The sequence below is a fragment of the Chrysemys picta genome, chromosome 7 (assembly GCF_011386835.1).
Source record: "Chrysemys picta bellii isolate R12L10 chromosome 7, ASM1138683v2, whole genome shotgun sequence".
Classification (NCBI taxonomy): Eukaryota; Metazoa; Chordata; order Testudines; family Emydidae; genus Chrysemys; species Chrysemys picta.
The window spans coordinates 1,710,901-1,725,879 of record NC_088797.1 but is presented as its reverse complement, the minus strand read 5'-3'; the positions used below and the strand labels follow the sequence as shown (position 1 = coordinate 1,725,879).

At 40.7% G+C, this 14,979-nt stretch overlaps 1 protein-coding gene across 18 annotated transcripts in view; it reads right to left on the bottom strand.

The window, feature by feature from the left end:
- The window catches only part of PXK (PX domain containing serine/threonine kinase like), a 54,828-nt gene that overhangs the window by 8,234 nt on the left and 31,615 nt on the right, over nucleotides 1-14,979 (bottom strand). For 15 of the 18 annotated variants that reach the window (XR_010589377.1, XM_065552909.1, XM_065552908.1 and 12 more), the window contains 10 exons: nucleotides 14,018-14,122; nucleotides 13,709-13,810; nucleotides 12,378-12,539; nucleotides 10,945-11,062; nucleotides 10,375-10,453; nucleotides 7,952-8,000; nucleotides 6,860-6,937; nucleotides 4,267-4,353; nucleotides 3,542-3,611; nucleotides 2,475-2,537 (listed from right to left, as the gene is read on the bottom strand). Coding sequence is in view for 17 of the 18 variants with exons in the window: in XM_065552909.1 (XP_065408981.1) it covers nucleotides 2,475-2,537; nucleotides 3,542-3,611; nucleotides 4,267-4,353; nucleotides 6,860-6,937; nucleotides 7,952-8,000; nucleotides 10,375-10,453; nucleotides 10,945-11,062; nucleotides 12,378-12,539; nucleotides 13,709-13,810; nucleotides 14,018-14,122 (913 nt within the window). In the remaining variant the exon portion in view is untranslated. The remainder of the gene's footprint in view (nucleotides 1-2,474; nucleotides 2,538-3,541; nucleotides 3,612-4,266; nucleotides 4,354-6,859; nucleotides 6,938-7,951; nucleotides 8,001-10,374; nucleotides 10,454-10,944; nucleotides 11,063-12,377; nucleotides 12,540-13,708; nucleotides 13,811-14,017; nucleotides 14,123-14,979) is intronic. The other 3 variants (XM_065552903.1, XM_065552904.1, XM_065552902.1) reach the window with 1 other exon arrangement.

Below are 14,979 nucleotides of genomic sequence, written 5' to 3'. Positions count from 1 at the left end.
GTCTGTTAGCCAGCCATGTTTTCTGTACACGTTATTCAGATTTAATTGATTAATCTTTTGGAACTTATTGCTCTATGAACAGACATTTGAGTTATGTTGCTTCGTTGTAATTTATTAAAGTCACATAGTATTGTTTCTGCTCCGTGAGTGGATATGCACACAAGCACTACCGAAACACATTTATGGGTCCAAATTTCTCTGTGAATACTCATGTATGAGTCTTTGAAATTCACTCTCTGCACTATAAGTGTTGGAAAGCAAACACAAAAGGGTCATGAACATAGCCAAAGTGAAATCACTGAGAAATTCAGAAGATTATTCATGGATATTTGTTCTCATTGCTCATTATTGTTTGCTAGCAGCTTTAGCAGTGGCAATATTAAAACTAGGAAACAGAGACCAGCCTGACCTTCCATATTTGAGGACTGATTTGCCTTAACCCTGAATGAAGAGAAGGGAGATGAAGGCACATGGCTCTTTGCAGGATCAGGCCCCTCAGTAAGCAATACATTAAAAAAGTTATTCAAATCCCGCTAGCTGAGAGGCTGCACATTAGGCACCACTGTAAGGGCCTTCACTCCACTTAGATTAGGCCATTAGGTTTCCATTCCACTAGCTGCTAAGTGCTACATGTTCCAATTGCTAATGGGAAGGCACCACAGAAGACAATCTACCCTTACTTCCTCTAATTTAGAGCCATGATGTGGCTAATTCCCCAAGCACAGCACTGAATGTCACTTACCCAGTTCTACCCCAGAGAGTTCAGTACAGCACTCCAGCTACAATATATGAAGATGTCTAAATACAGTTCGCTATTTAGACTCTTAACCCAGTGCTCAACCAGATCATTTTTTTCCTCCACAAAGTTAATCAACTGCACTGACATGAACAGGATCCAGACCAGAAATCTAGAGGAGAAAAGCTTGACATCTCTGCCAGTCACCTCACCAATTAGTGCCCCCATGAAACTTTTGTCCTTAGTCAAAATCAGGGAATGGGGAATACAGAATGCTGCTTCTGTAGCCTGTATCTTCTTTCTAAACAACATTCAGTTGTGTCAGGTTTTTTCCCATAAGATCATTTAATGGTTTGATTGCACACAGAAGTGGAAAAGGCATATTCCTGGTGAAAATCAGAGACCCAAGCCCCCATAACTTCCTTTTATAGCTAATATTTGAAGTGAATTTAACCATTAATTAATGCAAAATAAGATGGTCTTTTTATACCATCCTGTATGTATTCAGTTTACAAAAAAAATACATTCTTAAATGGTGGCAGTACTAAGAATGCCTGAAACAAATCAGAAGCATCATCACAATTTGCATGCCACAGCACTTTTTGATTAGCACACATGCAGGGACAATTTGCATAGAATCAAATATGTTATGGACTAGATCAAGCAGCCAAAAACACAATGTCAGAAGGATGAGTGACATATGGTAGGGTCTTCATAATAGAGATGAGACAGAAGCCCAACACATGCTGAAACTGACAGAGCATATTTCAGTTTAAATCCACATCAATGTCAAGACATGAATCTAAGTAAAAAAAAACCCTAACTTCATTTCACAAAACAAAGAACTATTTTCTAAGCATCTATCCGTTTGGGAAAGGTAGAACAGTTTCTTGCATTTTCATTTCATTCCTCTTTTTTTAAAACACATTCAAATCTGGGGGGGGGGGGGGGAGAGAACCCCAACCAAAATGTAAAATAAAAGTTGGCACACCTGGAGGATAACAACACTTACTTGAATATGGAGCAGATAGTGGCATTCTAGTATCCTAAATCCAGTGGAACTGGAAGACTGAATCCTTCTTAGAGAGGACATAGTTCATAATTCTCATATTCTGAACTTGACACAAAATACTCTTTGCTGAAGTTTGTGGACTACGGTGTCTTTTAGAAGGTCAATTAGAACACACACACACACACACACACACACACACACACACACTCATTTCCCTAACCAACTAATGTAGCCTAGATGTAGGAGCTGACGCCGCTCAATGCAGCAGGTTCCTTGGACCAGAAATCAGGTGAGCTAGTCACTACTGCATAGGTAGTTGGCATCAATGTTTCTTTCTGAGAATGGATAGTATTAGCACCCTCTAATAATGCTGCTCCTCAGTGAGCCTTACAGAGGATGTCTGGAAAGTACCAATAATGGTAGGGTTAGGGTAGTGCAGATTTAGACTAGCATTTGTATTGTGTGGACAGATTATCTACAGGAGTGTTACAGGGAAATTTGTTAAAGAAGAAGGCTTTGTATGTTACAAGGCTATCTAGGATGCTCAGAAGAATGCAACTGTCTGAACTTTTGTCACTAGATGGTAAATAAATGTCATCTGTAAATTTTTATGGCCAGTCCTTGTCCCCTAAAACTCTATCACCCTTAAGGATATGATAGATCATCTCCTGCCCTAGAAAAACTCAACAGAAGACAGACCAACACTGCAGTGTCTCTTTCACTTACCTGCTGTAGAGGGTGGAGTGGGGGACGATGGAGATGTCAGAGGGGAACTTGCCCCAGAGCCAGCTAAACAAAATAAAAACCACAATAACTACAGTTGTGATTTCAGGATTCATTACAGTAACATGGGCCTGCCGAAACAGTCTGATTTTACTGACTGCTTCCACTGAAGTCAATGGCATAATTCCCACGGACTGGAATGGGTTCAGAAGCCGAACTGGTCTGAACGGACGAGCCGCACAGTGTGGGTGAACAGATCAGGCTTGACAAACATCTCCGCACCCTCAGAATTCTCCAATGGGAAACACTTCTTGTCAACAGCAGGTAGGCTGCTTTGAAATCCAACAGCATTTAGTCTGAGACTAAATTTTGCCCTCCTTTAGGTGCATGCCACCCACTGCCTGCAGACTCTGATCCCATCTCTCTTCCTAGGAGAGAACTTTCTGGTCAGTTGCTATAGCTTCACCAGTTACTTTGATAGCAGACTGTATTTCACAACGAATTGCTTTCTGGAATAGTTTACACTCTAAGATGGGCACTTCTTCCCCTTGCAAGTCATTTTAGTTAACAGAAACTGGCTGCACTACTAGACAGATCAGCAAGGTGATGGCTTACCCCACACACAGCCATCTTCAGGACTGGACACAGATGCAGTAACACCCCCCGTAGCTCATGGATTCATTTTAATAACTGCTTATCAAGAAATACAAATTGCAACAATGTTTCCATGTGAAGGATGAAGTATCCAATGGATTGACTGACCAATGCTATTGTAAGCAACACCACACCTTCCATCCAACGCTCAGAGAACTAAGTTTATAGTTTTATTAATAGGTGAAAACCTCTTAACTACCAGTGACAATGTTTTTAAACCCACAATTTGACCATGATGAAATAACCAATACTAGGATAAGCTTGTAATAGTCGGTTAGTATACAATAGACAATTCAAAGTGATTTTAGATTTTCTAACCAGCATGCAATTTGATTTTGTTTTTTTAATCCAAGAGAGAGAGAGAGAGAGAGAGAGAGAGAGAGCTGTAAACCTGTTGAAAGGGCTCTGTTAGTTACCTGAATTGTTTGAGTTGCTGTATTTTGCTAAGTGTTCTTCCCCACTTTCGAAGGCAGTAAGCTTTGACTTCTTTAAGAATCAAGGGGAGAGAAAAGACAGGAATAAACAGCATTTCACTGCGGGCTCTTACCAAGATGCCTTTGACACATGAGGATTTGAATCAGCCCCCAAAGGGTTATTATAGCATGCGGGGATCACCAGTGCTCGAACCACACTCTTCCCTCAAGCATACTCCTGCTGTCGCAGCCCTATGGGCCAACTCTACACCAGCTAGAGAATCGCCCATTGCTGGGGAACATCCCCACCTGCCCACTTTGGGCAGTGATATGGCTCTACTGCCAACCACAACAAGGGCCAGAACCAGAGATGCAGGAAATGTACTGCAGATGCAGGAGATCGCACATTCTGCCGGGGGGGATGGAAAGCTAAGGGACAGGCTGTTCTATGTACTTTAGGCATTCATATAGCCACTCATCGGTTTTTCTCTTTTAGCTCATTTAAAGTTACTGCAAATCAACTGCTGTCAGCATTTAAACATTGCTGCCCAGCGCATTACCTGTCCGCATATGTCAAAACAATCAGAACAGAGTCTCTCTCTCTACCCCCCCCCCATGGGGGGTGGGAGCATGTCCATATTATTCTCTCATTTCTTCAGCACATACTACACTTGGAATCTACATACTTCTCTGCACGCCAGAAACTCATGTTAAACCATCCCATTTACCTTTCGTGCCAAGATTTTTCTTTTCTTTTTCTCTTCCTCAGAACCATGGTGAGACTGAGCTCTTGTCAGTCGTCTATGCTGGTGAATCTTTAGAATAGGAGAGAGAGACAGAGAGACCAAAACAGCCCACATGAAATGTACAAAACTCATCTGGCAACCTCAGAAAAGGGGAAACACTTGGAGAAAATACTCGTGGCTTTGAATTTTTTTTAAATATTTAGATCTTTGCTACTGGTTTGGGGCCTGAAGACCAGAGTTAAAATAAAGTTAGATTTATAAATTCGTAGGAAACGTTTTGGGAGCCACTCACTGTGGAAATTCCACTAAAGACAATGGCAGATCCATGCACACAACAGCTGCACAATCAGGCCATGGCTCCTTTACTAGGGAGCGGAGGGGTGTCAAATGTGCTGCAAAACAAATGTGTTCCAACGATATTATTGTCCACCACATGGACTGGATAGTCTCTCTCTAAAAAGCATTCTTAGATCATACATCTCATACTGATCTCTTCCTCAGCTAGAGGTGGGCCTGTAACAAAACCGAAGACAAAAACACTCCCAAAATTTGGGAAAGCTTGGATCTGATCCTAAGCTTTAAATCTGGTTTCCTTCCCTATAACAGACTGGGGAAAAAACCCAATTCAGACCCCCCAAACTTCAGGAAACTTTAGATCTGGACTTTCTGACTCAAGCTTACCTATATATTTCAACAGCCCTTTGAAGACTACTAAATTAATATTCAAGTATCCAACATAATACAGTCCATTAAGGGCGCCAATTGCACTTTTATTTTTAAACGTAAGCGAATAAGAAAACAATATATGGCCAGATTTCCAAACTGTCCTCCAATTTGTCCATGTATTTATCTGCATGTGCAAAAGCCAATACAGTGCACAAAAATCATGTGTGTGTCTCTATCATGCAAAAGTGTCAGAAGCCAGGAAGTTTGGCTTCATGCTGTCAATTAGCCATTTTAGCTCATGTAGTTTTTAAATATGATAAAGTTAACTAGAAAAACAAACAAGCTTGGGTTTTCTAATGTAATACTCATGTTCTATCTTACATTGTGCAGCATACCTTTAAGACACCCAAATATAATTCAATTGAAAAAGAATCTGTTCTAAACACTTGGAAGGTGGTAAGGTGATAGGGAACAGCCAGCATGGATTTGTGAAGAACAAATCATGTCAAACCAATCTGATAGCTTTCTTTGATAGAATAACAAGCCTTGTGGATAAGGGTGAAGCGGTGGATGTGGTATACCTAGACTTTAGTAAGGCATTTGATACGGTCTCGCATGATATTCTTATCGATAAACTAGGCAAATACAAATTAGATGGGGCTACTATAAGGTGGGTGCATAACTGGCTGGATAACCGTACTCAGAGAGTTGTTATTAATGGTTCCCAATCCTGCTGGAAAGGCGTAACGAGTGGGGTTCCGCAGGGGTCTGTTTTGGGACCGGCTCTGTTCAATATCTTCATCAACGACTTAGATATTGGCATAGAAAGTACGCTTATTAAGTTTGCGGATGATACCAAACTGGGAGGGATTGCAACTACTTTGGAGGACAGGGTCATAATTCAAAATGATCTGGACAAATTGGAGAAATGGTCTGCGTTAAACAGGATGAAGTTTAACAAAGACAAATGCAAAGTGCTCCACTTAGGAAGGAAAAATCAATTTCACACATACAGAATGGGAAAAGACTGTCTAGGAAGGAGTACGGCAGAAAGGGATCTAGGGGTTATAGTGGACCACAAGCTAAATATGAGTCAACAGTGTGATGCTGTTGCAAAAAAAGCAAACATGATTCTGGGATGCATTAACAGGTGTGTTGTGAGCAAGACACGAGAAGTCATTCTTCCGCTCTACTCTGCTCTGGTTAGGCCTCAGCTGGAGTATTGTGTCCAGTTCTGGGCGCCGCATTTTAAAAAAGATGTGGAGAAATTGGAAAGGGTCCAAAGAAGAGCAACAAGAATGATTAAAGGTCTTGAGAACATGACCTATGAAGGAAGGCTGAAAGAACTGGGTTTGTTTAGTTTGGAGAAGAGAAGACTGAGAGGGGACATGATAGCAGTTTACAGGTATCTAAAAGGGTGTCATGAGGAGGAGGGAGAGAACTTGTTCACCTTAGCCTCTAAGGATAGAACCAGAAACAATGGGTTTAAACTGCAGCAAGGGAGGTCTAGGTTGGACATTAGGAAAAAGTTCCTAACTGTCAGGGTGGTTAAACACTGGAATAAATTGCCTAGGGAGGTTGTGGAATCTCCGTCTCTGGAGATATTTAAGAGTAGGTTAGATAAATGTCTATCAGGGATGGTCTAGATAGTGTTTGGTCCTGCCATGCGGGCAGGGGACTGGACTCGATGACCTCTCGAGGTCCCTTCCAGTCCTATAATCTATGATTCTATGATTAAAGTGTTTCTTACATCTACTGCAATAGTCTCGCAGGCATACTTCACCTCAGTAAGATTTATTAAACCTATTGATGAAAATCTAACATTTCACCATTTGTCATCAAATCTTTGGTTTAAAAGATGACGGGAAAGAATGTCTGTGGGAAAACCATAGAGCAATGCAGAAATTACCAATTTCTGTTCTTCAGTGAGTCTCTTTTCTATGCATTCCTTGGCAGTTTTCAATGCCTCTTTTAACTTTGTGGGAATCTGGTAAACGAAAGAAAATAATCATGGTATGAGATGTGCCAAGCAGAATTAACACAGCTTCACTGCCATACATGCACTTTTAATCTGAGGAATTTCTGGATCTATGATGAGGCCCCAGGTTCTAACATTGATTGTTTAATGAAGATAACTGTGTATCCACCTAGACCACATGGGATTTCTGCAAGCACTGCTCCCTCCAAACCTGGCTGCAAGCCTCAACAACAGGAAAAGAGCATGGTGTATGATGGAGGAGTTAAGGCCAATGTTAATCTAGCAGCTGTTCAGATACAAGGTGCTTCAGATCGGACTGTGGACTAGCTGATGGTTTAGAGTGGTTCTGTTGATTTCTTATGGGAAGGTTCCAATCAGTGGCAAGGAGATCACGCTCCCATGCAATCCTGCAGGAGTCTGTTCTCACCATTGCTGTTGAAACTACTTGCACATGGCAAGTAGTTGGTAAACAGACATGGCGCCGGATCTATATTAGGTTACTCATGCTTTGAAGAGATTGTTTATCCTGAATCTCCTATAGAACTTTATGAAGTTCACATTTGTTCATCTTATAACAAAGAACCACCAAAGAAAATCTTGCTGTTTACTTCTCTTGTCCACTATGTACAAGTAACTTCTTTTCTGAGGGACAGTTTGAGGCATCTGCAGAATTTGGTGCTGAGTGCTCCCCCACTATCCCTAAACCCCGAGTTTGCTTTACGTTTGGGTCAGTGTTCACAGTAAGGAACAGCAACTACCACCATCCTTAAGAAAATCTAATGAGTAAAAAAATACAAGTGTCCCAGGGACATTTCAATGAAGGAATCCAATGAATAAGCTCCCTTGCTAAGTGCAGCTGAAAAAAACAGCAGCACTGGTGCCTTGGCAGCCCTGAACAGAGCCAAGCGTCCATCTCATTCACGCAACCCCCCATTTCGGATGGATAGCACCAAGGCCCAAAGCCAGCCACATAACCACACAGTCAGCAGCAATTCATGATACGCCAGTGTCGTTCACTTTTACCTTAAACTGTGGTTTCTCGGAATTCGTTAGTAGAATATCACTGAATAATCTGAAAGGAAAGAAAAGTTCAAGCTGGTGTGTTATTTCCAAGAGACAGACAGGATCAAGAAGAGAATGCAGCATTACCACCATCCCCTCCACTGCTGCTTATTCTTTGCACTAAGACAAAGTGGATTGGACCAACTTCTGCTGGTGAGAGACAAGCTTTCGCGCTCACACAGAGCTCTTCTTCAGGTCTTTGCACTGGCACGTATATGGTGCTTTTCATCCAGAGGGTCATAATGTACAAATAGCAATCCTCCCTGACACGTAGCCACCTCTGATGTGGAACATGCAAGACTAGCTAACAGCTTTAGGAGGAGACCAAGAGAAACACTGACAGCTGAAACAAGGTAATTTTAGTTAGGCAGACTAGACTCTCCCAAAGCCAACTCTCCCTTTGCTTAAAATGCCATAACGACTACAGGGATCAGGTGGATTTTTTGGGTACACTGCATCTAAAAGATCACTCCTCTTTGACAAGAAGCTCTCTCTTTGCACAGTCATTATATATTCAAAACAATAAAGGGCATGGAAGACATCTGAGTAAAGTTTCACATTTCCGTTTACCTGGATTTTAACACTCCAGATAAAGTAATTGAACAAGGAAAAAACATTTCATTCAATCCCACTAGACAGCAGCAACAATACAAATGATTAATCCTCTTTTCAGAGCACAGGGGAAGTACACTAGAGGGCAATGTTGTTATAATATTCCTATTTTCAGACTCTTTTTGAAAACACAGTAGAAGGTTGTCCAGTGAAATGTCAGAGTTAAATCCCCTGTGACCAATAGTTTAGAATTTTGACACTACTGCAGATCACCACATGTTTACACAAAAGTGATGAACTTCTCCAGCATCCCAGATCCAGACACTCAGGAACAATAGTAGGTAGAAAATTCAGAGAAAGGTGTGATAAAGTTGTCAGAGTCCCTTTAAAACCTACTTGTGGATTTCTTCCCCACTCCCCCCGACCCCCGCTTTTTAAATTATGTGCCCTTGCCAAAATTAAACAAACTCTTTCTACAGAATAGAATTTTATTCAAGGAGAGAAAGGTTTATTTTTATTGTATTGGCATGTATCTGAACCCAGAACCTACACATTCCAAATCATGCTGCATGTACACATCAGGTTAGACTGGACATGGATGATCTTCTCTAACTCATGACCTTTATAAATTCTTACACCAATACCATTTCCCTGTTGTCAGATTTCTGTTTATTTCCTCTCCCCCTCAAATAAAAAAGAAGAAAGACGACAAAAGACAAGACTGCACTGACCCTTTCCCACCAGAGAATATGGAACTCTACAACACGCCCCAAAATGTGTGGCAAGCTACACACCGGGGGACTAGGCCACAATTCTAAAGGCCAGAATATTACACTTTTGCCCACACCCTATTTTGAGCACAAACATTGAACAAAGCAATAAAATCTACTTTGTTAATCACATTGCAGGCTCACTGCCAATCAAATCTATTAAGGATCACTTCTGCATTTTAGATGTTTTCTTATCATCCCTCCATGTACTTTTGCATGTGTTCGTAATGGATGGCTGGGCCCCATTTAAATAATTACAGCAACATGCTCTGTACATCGGGCTTATATTTTTCAGGGTTAATTACTTCCCTTTCCCCCCTTTTTGGGGGATTTATTTTTAGCAATTTGAATTTTATGTAGAGGTCCAAAATCAGAGGTTTTCAGGGCTCTCTTTGAACACCCTATAATAAGTAAGTAAGTAAGTATGTATATCATATAATATTATATATTTACTCATTACAGAAATAAATACTGCAATGAATAATCTCTTGTAATGTTCCCTGGCATACTTTAACGTAGAACCAATTTAAATAGCACTATGCTAAAGTGCACTAGGGAACTTTTAGTGTACATCAGTAAGATCTACATGGACCAATTAACATGCAGCACATTAGTGCACTTCAGAAATCTCACCCGAGTGTTCCACATTACTGCTCTATATAGACAAGCCCTTAGATACAAGAAACCATTTCCAGTGGGGTTTTTTGATAAATGCCAATTTTTTCTTTTTTTAATAAAATAAGGAGTGTTTTATGGATGTTTATTAATTAAAGTTGAAAAATCAGAAGTCCTTCATTAAAATGCAAACACCACCTGTGTGGGTGAATGTATTATATGCTACAATGTAGCAAGGGTCAGAATAATTTAAGGAACATCGTCCATATTTTACAAGTGACGTACATCAAATAAAGTTAGACCATTAATGCTCTCATTTAGGAGAGGTTATTCCTCCCCCCCAAAAAACCCTTTATTATGAATGATGAGAGCACAGAGAAAGCTTTGCTCATATTAATATAATTAACAATACTAAAGTCTACAAAAAACAAGGCAACGAGAACTTACGACATCTGTAAGATCTTGGAGACAGCTGGCATACCATTCTTTAGGGCTTCACAGGAGAGTAGGGATTCCAAAACAGCCACTTTAAAAAGGAAGGAAAGAAGGAAGGAAGGAAGAGAAAGAATGGGCAGATTTTTATACAGCAGGAACACATTTGCTAACATTGCTTTCCTTGGTTCGGGATAAAAGATTAGGCACTGTTGTGTAACACTCCCTAACTAACCTTTCAACTAAAACAGTTCAGGAGCAGTAGATATTACTTTTACCAGATGATCAGAAACTGTGTAGTAAAGAAAGAATAATAAAGCAACTCAGTGTATCTATGTGCCATATACATTTCTTCAGGGAAAAGGCATCTCACAACACAGAAACGTACAGGTATGGTACATTTTCTATTGTAGTTAATTTAATAAATAAATTATCCAGCCTCAGAACTCTCCTTCTAAAGCTACAAGACATATTAAGTAGGTTTCTAGTATAGTCGAATATGTCCTTTATAGTTGGATTAAAAGAAAGGCAGACAATTGAAGTTACTTTAAACAGAGACTAATACCTCCCCAATAGTATACTGACCGACTGACGCGGATGGAGCAGGAGGGAAGCCGTCCACTGGGATTGAATCTGGAGGTCTCCCATACGTCATTTCATACAGTAAGTGACCAAAGCAATGTACATCAACACCTTCTAAAGTCTAGGGAGACAAAAGCCCAGCTTGCTAGAATCAAGCAATTTTGCACATTTCAGTTTCAATATTTACAATGCTCCATTAAAGAAGGATGGGCTTGTGGTTAGGGCACAAGACGGAGATACGGGTTCAATTCCTAGTTTTGCCACCAAACTGTGTGACCTGGGGCAAGTCCCTTAGTCTCTGTGCCTCAGTTCCCCATTGATAGGCAAAGCATGAGAGGATTGGGATTATGTTTATTTTTTCTATTTAGATGCTAAATTTGGAGGGGAAGAACAGTTTTACTATGTACACAAACTGCACCTAGCCCAAATGGCTTCTCTAATAAAATAACCCCTTCACAAGTCATCTATTTGGCATTTTCAGTTGCAGGTGACAACTCAGCTAATTAACCTAATAATTGACCTATTTTCTGTTCACACAACCCTTATTTCTACAAAATATAGATTTTTGAAAACCATAATACTGAAAGGAAATCTTGAGCTAGCGCATTTTTCTATTATTCAAACAGTAAACACAGATTTAATATACTATATATACCCATACCACCACACACCCCACTGATTTCCAACTAGCCAATAAGTAGATAAAAAGGAAAGTATCCAAAGAAAGAACTATTTGTACAAAATACCAGAGTTTAGTGCATTTGGCTTAATTTTAGCATAGTGAACTAAGTGTTAATAGAGGATGTTCACTGGCTTTTAGATTTATGTTAGTAGCAGACATATCTGTGGCTGCACTTATTGGCTAAGACTTTAGTAAGTTTTGATGGCACTGACAGTTAATATAACCGTGAACTTTTGAAAGTATCTTTGGCAACTCAGTACAACTGTTGAACAAGGTCAGCAGCTGTCCCATGTGATACCTTATGTAATTTATTACAATGAGTACTTGAGGGCAAGGCAACATACCAGTTAAACGCTTGCAAGTTCTACAACAGGTCAGATTTCCCAACAGAGGGGAAGTTAGGTCTAGCTTCTCTGTAGACACAGTCTACTGTTGATGTGCAAATCAACAGCTGAGAAATAACCTGCACCAACCCCTGCCCAACTTATGAGTTTTCAAGAGCCAGACATCTACATAATGTCTCTAGTCCATTCATCTTAGAGAACATTCTCTATTTCATTCCAGAGAGATATATGCTAACTTGAGCAGATGCCTACCGAAGTCGTACTTTCTACAACAGCATTAAGGTCACTTTTCAGGGTTGATAAACTATTGTAATATCTTATTGTCAAGTACAAATTGTTTTACTATCACCTCTACGATGATTTTCACGTAGGAAATATCTATTTATTGCTTTATATTTTAAGTGACTTACATTAATTTTCCGAAATTGTGAAAAATACGATCGATAAAAGGATGGGAGTCCCAGCAAGGAATTCTCTAGATCCAGCAACCTGCACGTATCACCGTCCAACATCACGTTGGAGGAATGTAGATGCCCATAAGGAAATCCTTTTTCATGCAAAAATTTTAATACCTGAAAGATCAGCGAAAAGGGTCACTGCGAGAACATCTGTTTGGACGATTGTCAGATAATGTTTGAAGTGTACTTAAAAGACTGCACAATGGATGGACCAGCTCCCCAGACTCTGGATCTTTCATTTTCCCCCATTCAGCTCCCACCTTCTAGCCACACAGTCACAGAGTCAAGCCACCTTCTACAGCTCTTCATTCCGATTGGGACTGGCACCACCTGTATGATATCACTCCTCCCTAGACCTCACCTGGTGGTTTCCCCAACCCATCAGGCGCTAACGGTTCATGTTCTCACATTCCTCTCTAACAACTGTTTCCTCTACCCACTTCAATCAGAAGTAGAGATTTAAAAGGATGCTGCTCACTTTAATTTTTTCTTTAAAATTTACTGATTTGGAAAAATTCCAGTTTCTGATGGAGCACCCTTTTAAGTACTAGAGCCTGATTTTTTCAAAAGTTACCCTTATTAGTGCTTTTATGGTATCCCTACTCCTGTCTATAGTTACGGGTCTTTCCGGCAAGAAAAAAAGGTAGTTAACTTAGTCCCCAACGCAGCAAATGGATCCACGTGGGCAGACCCTGGCACCTGTGCAGAGCGCCAGTTACATCATAATGGGGGCTCCATGCCAGGATAATGGTCTGCACACAAGGATCCAATTGCAGGATGGAGGCCCAACTATCAGGGCTGGCTCCAGCTTTTCTGCCACCCCAAGCAGCAAAAAGAGTGGTGGCACTTCAGCAGCAGCTCAATCGTGCCACTTCTTCTGCGGCAGTTCGGCGGCGGGTCCCCCCCTCTTCCTCTTCGGTGGCAACTCAAAGAGGAAGAGAGGGAATGAGGGACCTGCTGCCGAGTTTCTGCTGAGGACCCGGACGTGCCGCCCCGATACCGGATGGAGTGCCGCCCCTTTGAATTGGCCACACCAAGCCCCTGCTTCCTATGCTGGTGCCTGGAGCCGGCCCTGCTAACTATATAGGGGACTACACTGAACTGACTACACACAGTGTGGCCAAATGTACAAAATAAACTAACTTCAAAAAGGATGCAACATTTTTAACTCCCTTCCATTAGAATAATCCCAGCTGTTAATTAGGAGGAGATTTTCAAGCCGTTAATTATGAGGATATTAACCCTTTAGTCACAAATGCATTTTAGACAGTAAAAGGAGTTACCTCTAATATTTGTCTCCCAAATGTTTTTATTTGCTGAAGTTCAAGACCTTGAATTTTTTTGGGATTGCAGTACTTCTTCAGGAATGGGTCTTTTGGTTTTGCCTTTAAAAAAAAAAAAGTACACAGCTATTAATGAACATATAAAATGCCATGCTCGTACTAAGCAATTATAAAGAAGAAAACTTAAGTACTCTTGATTTACTCAACATAAAAAGCACTTTATACTATTATTAATATACACTCTAAAGACCATAAAGTAAAAAAACATGGCAGAGCATTTTGCTAAAAATCAGTGCCATTGTACAGTACCTTATAGATAAGGTCCTTTAGTGTTCCCTTCTCATTGAATGGTCTAATTACCAGTGCCGAGGATTCATTGGCTGTGGCAAAAGTGACTTTGTAAATGTAGGGATGCTGCCAAAAGAAGAAGCTATTAAGAAGATTCATACATCTTAATGTGGATTACAGTAAATTCATGCTAGATTCATTTACTAGAGAACAGATATCCTGAAGTAATATCATGCATTTGAATTATTTGTTTATCAAAAGGACAAGCCAGAGTCTGTAGTCACATCTGCTTAACGGACCATTACTTTAGTCTTAACCAAGGGCAAACATAACAAGGATTTTATTCAGCTTCCACTGACGTAGACAGGAATCTTATTACCAATTTCAGTAACAGCTGGATCAGGCCCTAAATTAGTAACTCACACACAGGAACGTGCACGGGAATTTAAATCTAACTGCATTTGAAGCAGCATGTTCTGTGCTCCTGCCGCAGCCCTGGGGCTGGAGGAGCTTGCTTTGCCCCCTCCAATTATTGGGGGGGGTGCCCAGGCTCCTGCTTGGCCCCCCCCTTGTGCACACCCCTGCCCACATATGATAAAACAGATGTACTCCAACTGGAGGTGACCAAGTACAGGGTTCAGGGGAATTTGGTGGGCATCAGGGGAAGTTAGGAGGTTGCAAACTTCATTACCTGCGCTCTTCCTCATGATCTCTTACACTGCAGTCACTAGCTTGTTGATAAAAAAGATTAAGGGTCCAAATCCTGTAAACACTCATGCATGTGAGTAACTTTAAGGGGAGTTTAATGGGACTATGCTGCATAAAATGTTGTTGGAGCAGTGTTGGTCCCAAGAGATTAGAAAGACAAGGTGGCTGAGGTAATCTCTTATATTTGGACCCACTTCTGTTGGTTAGAGAAACAAGTTTGAGCTTACACAGAGCTCTTCAGATCTGGGAAACTTACTCACACTTGGTCAACACCA